We start from the raw sequence: 10,415 nt of genomic DNA on the forward strand, positions 1-10,415 counted from the left end.
CTCCAGAGCGCGCGCGCGGCGTGGCGGGAATTTCACTTGTTTGGGTTTTGGACCGCACGGAGTCTGGGGCTGTGCTTGGGACCGCCGGGGCGGATCTCGGGGAGTGGAAGTGTGAGTAGGTACGACGAGCACCGGAGAGGGGGTGCCCCGGTGCGCAGGACTGTGGCTCCTCTCGCCAGGCTCCTCCGTGTCGATTCCGGGGAAGACTTGCGCCGCGGCTGGGAGGAGGAGGGTTGGCGCGGGGCCCTCCGGATCCCCACGCGAATCTGCAGAGGAGCTTCCCCACGACACTGCGGGGCCCCTGGCGCAGGGCGGTTTAATAACGTAGTGAAGGTGCGGGACCAGGCGGGCTCGGGAGGTGGAGCTGCATCCGCCCCGCCAGCAAGTCTCTCCTCTGGACCCTGTCCCGGGCTGCGGCAGGGTCAGCCGGCAGGGTTTTCAGTTCCTATACAGCCAGTCTGGGTGCTTTCTGCGTACGTCCCGACAGCCTTGGTCTTGGGGAGGCGGTGGGGAGAGTTGTTGGGAACGTGGCTTCTCAGTTTTCTTTGTGCCAAGGAGGGGAGCGTTTGGGGGACTTCCTGACGTCACCCGCCCCACCTCCAGGAATCTCCTCGCAAGCTCTTTGGAGCCCTTGATGATCATTACAATGAACCTCACCTGTTTCAGGACATGAAGTAAGCAATGGATAACTGTTCTGCCGCGTCGACCTACCTGACCGACAGCTTGGAACTGGAGCTGGGAACCGAATGGTGCAAACCCCCTTGCTTTTCTTGCGCTTTTGACAACAGAGGAGGAGGGAAACATTTTTCTGGAGAGTCCTACCTTGCCAGTGGAGCCCTTAAGCGGTAGGTAAAAAATCGGAGGTGGTTTCACCCTCATCAGATTTTTCATTAGTTTGTTAGGAATGTTTTAATTAAGATTTCAGGCAGCTAAACTTTCATGTTCAAACCATCTTTTTGTAAATCGGCTTGGTATATCAGACAGGTGCAAGCTATTAGTTTTGTTGGCTTTCTGGTTCAGCGAATACCTAAAAGATTTTGAAGGTGAAGGAGAACTTTCTTGCTACCTGATGTTCTCTTACTTCACAGCTGCCTCCGTTGGGCATAGGTATGGAGCTGGGTTTTATTTTATTTTTTTTAAAATATATTTTGTTGATTTTTTACAGAGAGGAAGGGAGAGGGATAGAGAGTTAGAAACATCGATGAGAGAGAAACATCGATCAGCTGCCTCCTGCACACCCCCTACTGGGGATGTGCCCACAACCAAGGTACATGCCCTTGACCGGAATCGAACCCGGGACCCTTCAGTCCACAGGCTGACGCTCTATCCACTGAGCCAAACCGGCCAGGGCAAGGAGCTGGGTTTTAATTTTCCTTTTATTTAAAATGAATCCTGAACTTCATGGGCTTTTTGAAATGATGTTTCCTCCTAAAACATGGAATAATATTTTGGAGCTTCTTAATAAGGAGGACATGCACATCTTTTGTTGCCTTGGGCAATTAGTTATACACATATTGTCGTAAAACTGCTGTTATTGAAATATTTTGGGAATGCCTTCTGAGGCAATTTCAGTCAGAAAGGAAGTAATTTTTGTGGTTTTATAGTTGCACTTTGTTTGAGACCTAAAACGAGATTACCCAGTTTTATTATGCTGTTCTCCAAACAGGGCTCAGAATATCTTTTAGCTCTTTTAAAAATTAAATGTCCCCTCAAAGGATGAATTCTACATCTGAAGGCCAGTATTCAACACAGACCAAAGTATGTTCCTTAGACTTCTTTTTGTGTTTTACACATAAGTTACATTGCTCTTTAGTTATACCTTTTTATTAGTATACAGGACTGGATTTTTAATATAGTTCTAGCTTTCGTATGTCTTTACTAGTATGTATGGTACCAAGGCATATCCTGACTTTATAATATCACTGGCATGTCATGTATAATAAGGGTTCCTACAATGTCAAAAAAGACATGCTATGGTATGGGACTTAGTATACTTTTCATGAGATTTAATCATAGCTTTCATTTCAGATTAATTTTGAATCTTGATCCTTTACCAACTAATTTTGAAGAGGATACAGTGGAAATATTTGGCATTCAGTGGGTTACTGAAACAGCATTAGTGAATTCATCTAGAGTGCTATTTCATTTATTCAGGTATGTTTTTTTAAAAAAATTTCCTTGGAGTAGAGATGCTATTGTTCACTTTTGTAAGTTACATTGCTGTGTGGTTTCTAATACTGATATTAACAAAAGCACCAGTAGAGTTGTGGTTGTTGTTCACTTGAGTATCTTGTTAATAACAAAATTAACAGTAATGTTTTATGGAGTAATGGTTTTAATGAATTGTTTTTTAGTGAAACTATTCTTTTCCAGAATCTTTATTTGACATCTTGTGTTCAAGACAAATATTTAAGGCTCTAAACTACATTATAGTTTTGGAAGAAAACCAAAGTACTTTCATTGCTTAATAGCCATAGTCTTCAATGATTTTGAGAGAATGAACTTAGACTTTCCAAATATGTTTCAGACTGTGTAATAGAAATGTGATTTGGACATTAAAAAATTTTAATGAAAGTTTTCAAACATACACAAAATGTAGAGAATAGTATAATGAACCTCCACCTACACTCCCTCAGTTACAATAAACATCAAGGTTTCTTCACATTTCCTTCATCTGTCCCTTCCCCTCTTATTTTTTTTGCTGAAGTATTTTTAAGTAAATTCTAGGCATCATGTTTTTAAATATTTCAGGATGAATTTCTTAAAAATACCTTTTTTTTAAACATTAACACTGTTTCATTATCACAATGAACACAGTTGAAATAATGTTTCATTTAAAACCTAGTCCATATTCAGATTTTAGATAATGTTGAAATAGAGTCAGTTATTGAGGGCAAATTAAATGTATCATATATGTTACATTTAAATGAAAATGGAAAGGTGCAGGAATTTCTCCTCCTACCCTCATCCCATAGGCCTTGGGAAGAGACATCACTGTATGTGTGCCATGCTGTGTGTTTTATTGGGAGACCAGGCTGCGTGAGTGATTCTCTAATTTTTGAACATTATTGAATAAGTTGAGTCGTTATCTAGGATACAAATCTTTAAGGAGTTGAAAGGGAACTAGGAAGATGGCAAGGGAAGATTACTCTCAGGAATTAACGTGGAACATTATAAATATAACTTTTCCTGATAACTCTAGTGTACCTAGTGTACCTATTCCTTTTTGAACTCCTTGTGTGATACAATTTAGCATTTTATTATATAAGTGTTAACCTAGGATATTTTATATAAGTATCTTAAAATTCTTGAAGATTTAAACAGTATCTCATTGATAGTGACATCTATGATATTTGATGTAATTTCTGAGATATATGCAGCTTTTAATATGTTATTTTTATATTTTCTCAAAGTCTTTGCTACCTGAAGCTGATCCTCTAATAAACATTCATGAAGTATTGGGAACATTACCCATGTAATTATTACATGCTTTAAAGTAATGTAAAATTAATTCTCACTTTACATTTTTTAAACTAGGCAACAACTCTATAACTTGGAAACCTTATTACCGGCCAGCTGTGATTTTGGTAAGTTGTGTGTTTAAACAGGCTAATTACAGTGAATTGCACGTGGGTTTTATGATGCATAATTGGGATATCATAGTAACATAGAGGAATTGTTAGGTCAGAAGTTCAGGATACAGTGTATGACTCTTTTTCTGAACACTAAATACAATTTTGTTGTAGCTGAGATTTACAGTATTTTTTTCAAATCTGTAGGTAAAATTGATTTAAGGCTAAATATCTCAGAAATGAATTAGTAACAAGCTTTGGAGGTGGGGAGTGGGATAGGAACTCATAAGAGAAATAGTACCAGACCTTACTCTCTCTTCTTGCTCTTTTCTGCTTTCTGTTTTTTGTTTGTCTATTTTTGAAATTTAGTGGATTATTGATTTGGGCGGGGGGAAAGGAGGCGATGGATATAGTTAAGGTAATGAAAGGAATTGAAGGACAGTCTTTTAGTGCAAACCAGCTGCTGCTCTTTTCTGGCAGTTTTGGTGCAGTTTGTATTTAGAATCATGGCTCTGTAGTCAGCCTGAGTTCCACCCCAGGCTAATTGTGGGTCTCAAACCAGGTAAGACTTCTCACCTCATTGAGTTCTTGTGAGAATTAAATGACATAATGCAAGTTAAGTGCTAAGCCTAATATCTTATTAGTGATGTTTAGCAACTAAAGATTACCTGGAACACACTTTTGATCAAAGAAAGGTTTAGTGGCTTACTAATGCAAAATACTAAAACAGAACATCCCCCTCTTCAGCTAACATGATTATTGCTTCTTAACTAAGTAGAACCCTCCCTAGACTCTCTCTCTATAAAAATTAACATAATCATCAAATTGCCCCTGCTTCTTAGCAGCATCCAATCCAGACCAAAGTCCTTAAACTCTCCCCAAACTCAGCCGGCACAAGCCCAAACCCTATTACAATCCCCTCCCCACTCCCTCTTATTGAGAGGCCCCAGCTGTTCATGATGTAGGTTTAACCTTTGCAGCTGTATCAGGGCTCTGTTACTAAACTCATGAAGCCAGCTTTGGCCTTCAGTCTTCCCCAGAAAGTCCTTAGGTAGGGACACTTAACTGAAGTGTATATGTTCTTTTCATTGTGCTACCCGGATAAGATAGCTTTCCATTTGAGGCAGAATAACAAAATAATGTACGTTTTACTAATCCCTGTTCTTAAATGTAGCTGTTGGTGTTATTCCTTTTTCAGATCATGTTTTGTTTATTTTTTTGTCTACAGACATTGTATTTGGATTTTTTATTTTCTATTGCTATCCATATTTTTTTTTAATCTATCTTGAACATAAAGGGTATACATATAGCTGTTCTTTTTAACTTTGTTGACTGCATATTCTTTCATCATTGTCATTTCTGGGCCTGTTTGTATTGATTGATTTTTCTCTTATTTCTGTGTTACAGTGTTCTGGTTCTATGAAAATCTAGCAATTTTTTATTGTATGATGGACATTGTAGATTTTACATTGCTGCTTTCTGGATTGTCTTGTATTTCTCTGACTAGTATTAAACTGTATTTTGGCTTGCTGTTAAGTACTTATAATCCATTGGACCTTTTAAATCTTGGTTTAAATTTTGTTAGGACTCATAAAAAGTAGCCTTTAGTCTAATGTTAAGTTAGCTCTAATAAGGCTTCTGAGGATTCTTTTTAGTGTATTATGATTTTTTTTTTTTTTCTGGTGGGAACTTGAACTGTTTCCTGGCATGTGTAAGCTTTGTAGGGAATTGTTTTCTGATGTTTTTACCTGGTCTTGGGTTATTTTTTCTCATGCTTGAACAGATCAGTACTCTGCCAGAGATTCAATGGGACCCTCTGTACATTTCCAGAGCTTGCTTTTTTTGTTTTTTAAATGTAGCTTTTTTCTTCTTTGGTACTTTTTCCCTATAAATTTAAACCTTCTGTCTCCTCAGCTCAGAGATTTGGGGTTCTCTCTCCCTGTGCTGCAGCCTGGAAATTGTATTTCGGTGGGAAGCTGGAACAGTCTTAGGACTTCCTTCTCTCTGGGATAGCAGTCCTTCATTGCCTTGTTTCTGGTGCCTGAAAACTTTTTTTTTTAATGTTGATTGTTTGTTTTTTTAGTAAAAGATGGGATATGGGTAAATCTGATTCCTTTTACTCTACCTTGGCTGGATGCAAGAGTTCACAGCAATTGTTTTTAACAGAGTACTGCCTTTATGAACTGAGAATTGTGAAACTGAGGGATGATGTGACTTTCGTAGGTGAAATATAATTAAGCTGTGAAAATGCCCTGTACTGTTTAACATGGAGATATTTGCATAACATAGCCTGTTGGTTTTGACAAAGCGGAGGTTATGTTTACTCATTTAAGTTCAAATTTAGAAATAAGTTTTGCTTTATGTGTGATAAGGTTGAGAATTTGTTGTCTTTATTCTCATCATGTTATTTTTTTTTCTGCTTTTGTTTAGTGATTGTCTGTTACTCATTCTTATAGTGATTGTCAGTGTTTTGCATATAGTAATGTTCCACGTAATTTTTGCTGATATAGATGTTGAAGTGTGGGGAAGAGGGCTTGGGTTGAAGTTGGGAGAAAGACAGACAATATTAATACATCATTCGGGGCTTTATAAATCACTACAAGGAGTCTTTATTTCATTCTAAATATAGTAGATAGCCTTTCATGGGGTTTGATTTATGAGGAACAGGAATTGACATATATTTAAAGCATATTTTGTGCTTAGAGTGTAGAGGAACAAAGGAGAATATGGGAAGACCTATTGGAAGACCTGTTGGAATAATTTAAGAGATTATAAAGATGGATAGTTTGAAGGTATATTTTGGTCATAAACTTAGTAGGACTCTGGTGGATTAAATATAAGTTTTAAGGAAATGAAAGAAGCAAGAATGAAATATAGGCAACTGTTGGCACCAGTTGTAATGAGTGGCAAAAACATGGGCATGAACAGATTTTGGAAGAAATCATGGATGTATTATTTGCGGTGTCTGAGCAATCTAAATACAAGATGTTAGGCAATCTGACATGCAAGGTCTGGAGTGCAGAATAGAGGTCTGGGTTATAGGTAAACCTTTTCAAGTTGTTATCATTTTGAGATAAAGGAACTGATCATACACACAGGAAAAGAGAGAAGAGGCCTCAGGACCGAGTCCTGAGGAGCCCCCATACTAGTGGTAGGATAGAGGAGGAGGAGCCAGTAAAGGAGAGGCAAGAGAAAGAACACATGAGGAAGAAAGAAGACTGGCACTGTATGGTGCCAGTGAAGCCAGGTGTAGTCAGTGCTACTGAGGTGGCCTTAATAATGGATTTTCGGGGGGTGGTAAGAATTACATAGAAATCAGTGGACAAAATTAAAAGAATTGGTGCTTGTATGTTACTGCTCACTGATTAATCACTTAAGCTATGATTAACTTCTATTTTGGTTTCAGGGAAGATATCAACCCTACACTGCAAAGCAGACAATATTAGGCAGCAATGCGTAACATTTCTTCATTATGTTAAAGTTTTCATCGTCAGGTAGGACCTCAGTTGAGTCTTTTGACTACTGCATGAATTTCTGAGTACATATTCATCCAGACTCTGGTGGTTTATTGTATCTAATTGTTTTTTAGGTTCCTGACAGTACAGAATACTGAGAATCATGGTCCTGTTCATCCCTATGAGGTTTTGGAGGCTCAGCTTCCCTCACTGTTGGTTGATGAGCTTCATGGATTACTCTTGTATATTGGACACCTATCTGAACTTCCCAGTATTAATCCAGGAGCATTTATAAGTCAAAATCAGATTCAGGTTTGCCTTATTTAATTTTTAAATTATCAGTTTTTCTTACAAGGAATATTTATTCAAGAATGAAGGAAATTAGTCAAGAGTGCAGCTCTGGACCAGATGGCTTGAGTTGAAATTCTGGCTCCTCCTTTTATTAACTATGTGCCTTTGGGCAAGTAATACCTCTTGTCTCATTCTCCCCATCTGTATAATTGGTATAGCTTCCTAGAGTTACTGGGAGAATTAAATAAATTAAAATGAATAAAGCATTTAAAACATAGTATACACTAAGTCTGAAAACTTCTATATTCCAATCTATAACAGTGCAAATGTTTAAAAGTTTCAAATCAAATAACCTTTATTTTCTAAAATATGTGTCATCTTTCCTTACTTTTTTTTTTTTTTTTAAGATTTTAAAATTGATTTTTAGAGAGAGAGGAAGGGAGAGGGAGAAAGAAACATCAATGTGAGAGTGAAGCATTGATCCGCTGCTTCCTACATACCCCCTACTCAGGGATCAAGCCCACAACCCTGGCATGTGTCCTGACCAGGAATCCTACCAGCAGCCTTTCAGTGCACAGGACAATGCCCAACTAACTGAACCACACTGGCCAGGGCTCCTTACTTTTTTATTATAATAAAATTCAAGAAGATTACCTTATAAAAGTTACACTTTCAGAACCACATCATTTTGTCTAATCTGACCTTTGAGATTTTCAGAATATGATTAAGATGGTTTTGACTGCCCTGGCCAAGTGCCTCCGTTGGTTGGAGTGTAGTCCCATCACCAAGAGGCTGTGGGTTCAATTTCTGATCAGGGCGCGTACCCAAGTTGCAAGTTTGATCCACGGTCAGGAGGCAACTGATTGATGTTTCTCACTCTCTTCCTTTCTCTCTAGAATCATTAAAAACATATCCTTGGGTGAGGTTTAAAAAAAGATTGTTTTGACTAATGCCCCTTTCCCCCTACCTTTTATTATTCCATCTGAAGTTATTTTATTTTTTTAAGTTTGTATTGTAGCATAACCCAGCTTCCGGATATAATTAACAAATTCTCATAGGATAATGTGAGTTTAAGTGGATGACAAATTATACTTCCCTGTTGATTCCCTGAACTTTTAACCTCTTCCATTCTATTTGACCTCACCAATTTGAACATTTAGTTTTTAGGAACATATATTTGTCAAAATGTAAAATACAATTAAGTGTTCATATATTTCTGTGAAATTTAACAATAACAAACAAATATTGACTCTTTATAAGGGATCAATATATCTAACAATAAAAGTAAATAGGATTTCAATTGAATTCACAGGTTTATATGTATAATCCATAGAAAGCAAATAGGTAATTGCTTTTAATTATATCATTTAATAAAGACTCATAGGTAGATCTTGGGGGAAGGATAGTTTTCCTTCATTTTAGTCTTTATAAGTTCAAATCATTTTTATTTTCTGGACATCCATTAAGTGGTTAAGAAAATAGTTTATCCAGGAGCAGAAATAAAGATTGTGTGCTCCGGTCCTCAAATTAGGTTTTGCCCTTCATAGGCTTTTCAATTTAGCAAACTTGAAAAGATAGGTTATTTGAAGATTACAAGACTGAATTTTTAAAAGCAGGGGAATGTAGTCTTCAACACATAAAAAATAAATTATGCACTAAAATTCTCTTCTAAAACAACAGCAAAAAATCTTACAAAATAAAAAGCATCTTTCAAGATTTTATGTATTTCTATTTTACCAATCTTATATATGACAAGTATTGATTTAATTGGTATTTTCTGTTGAGTATGTTTTATTTAGTTTTTTGGGGGAACTTTTTAGAAATATTACTCGGGTATTACGTATTACAGATATTTTCTTTTATCTTTTTCAGCAATTAAGCTGACTTACTAGGTTAGATTGAAGTTTTTTATATAGTTATATTTTTTCTTTTATATCTGCTGATGTTAAAAATATACTTGTTTTTACATTTATCTATTTGATTTATCTTTTTAAAAAACAATTCTGTGAGGTGGGAAATCTAACTTTAGTTTCTTACAAATGAGTAAATTAATTCTGTCTTATTAAATGACCCAGCTTTTCCCACTGATTTGGATACCACATTTATCCATTTCTCTTCCCTATGTTTGCTATTTTTTAAAAAAAAATATATTTATTGATTTTTTCAGAGAAAGGAAGGGAGAGGGATAGAGAGTTAGAAACATCGATCAGCTGCCTCCTGCACACCTCCTACTAGGGATGTGCCTGCAACCAAGGTACATGCCCTTGACCGGAATCGAACCTGGGACCTTTCACTCCGCAGGCCGGCGCTCTATCCACTGAGCCAAACCGGTTAGGGCTGTTTGCTATTTTTTATTATCTATTTTTGAGCCAGTATTATTTATTAACGTAGTGTTTTATTTTATTTGCATATTTGATATGGCGAGTTCCTTCTGCATCATTCAAGTTGTTTTACTAGAACATGTATCATAGTTTTTATTTATATATATATTTAAAATATATTTTTATTGATGTCAGAAAAGGAGAGATAGAAACATCAATGATGAGAGAGAATCATTGATCAGCTGCCTCCTGCACTCCTCACACTGAGGATCGAACCCACAACCCAGGCATGTGCCCTGATAGGGAATAATCGAACTGTGACCTCCTGCTTCATAGATCAACACTCAACTACCGAGCCATGCCAGCCAGGCCTCACTGTATTTATTTTTATAGTGATACTAAGTGCTGACTGGGAGAAGGTTATAGATAGCTAAGAGCACTGGCTTTTTAGTCATAATTAGATTTGAATGCTAATGTGAAAATTGAGAGATAATTTCTTTACCTCTTTTAACTTAAAAGGCATGACAATAATGTCTGCATGATAGTTTAAAGTTCTCTTAACATTCTTTACTAGAGGCCTGGTGCACAAAAATTTGTGCACTCGGGGGGAAGGGGGGGTCCCTCAGCCCGGCCTGTGCCCTCTCGCAGTCTGGGACCCCTCGGGAGATAACGACCTGCTGGCTTAGGCCTGCTCCCGGGTGGCAGAGGGCAGGCCCAATCCCTAGGTGCAGCCCCTGGTCAGGCTCAGAGCAGGGCCAATTGGGGAGTTGGGGCGC

The 10,415-nt window shown here is 37.6% G+C and overlaps 1 protein-coding gene across 5 annotated transcripts in view; it reads left to right on the forward strand.

Moving 5' to 3' along the window:
- The first annotated feature begins 29 nt into the window (after nucleotides 1–29).
- Nucleotides 30–10,415, forward strand: part of MMS22L (MMS22-like, DNA repair protein) — a 110,278-nt gene continuing 99,892 nt past the window's right edge. For 4 of the 5 annotated variants that reach the window (XM_014543926.1, XM_005871468.2, XM_014543927.1 and 1 more), the window contains exons 1-6: nucleotides 30–119; nucleotides 667–845; nucleotides 2,029–2,154; nucleotides 3,538–3,587; nucleotides 6,979–7,066; nucleotides 7,162–7,339. In XM_014543926.1, coding sequence (XP_014399412.1) covers nucleotides 682–845; nucleotides 2,029–2,154; nucleotides 3,538–3,587; nucleotides 6,979–7,066; nucleotides 7,162–7,339 — 606 coding nt within the window. In that variant the 5' untranslated portion in view covers nucleotides 30–119; nucleotides 667–681. Of the gene's footprint in view, nucleotides 120–666; nucleotides 846–2,028; nucleotides 2,155–3,537; nucleotides 3,588–6,978; nucleotides 7,067–7,161; nucleotides 7,340–8,336; nucleotides 8,383–10,415 lie in introns of those variants that run through there. The other variant, XM_014543928.1, reaches the window with a different exon arrangement.

The sequence above is a fragment of the Myotis brandtii genome, unplaced genomic scaffold, assembly GCF_000412655.1.
Source record: "Myotis brandtii unplaced genomic scaffold, ASM41265v1 scaffold343, whole genome shotgun sequence".
In the NCBI taxonomy this organism is placed as follows: Eukaryota; Metazoa; Chordata; class Mammalia; order Chiroptera; family Vespertilionidae; genus Myotis; species Myotis brandtii.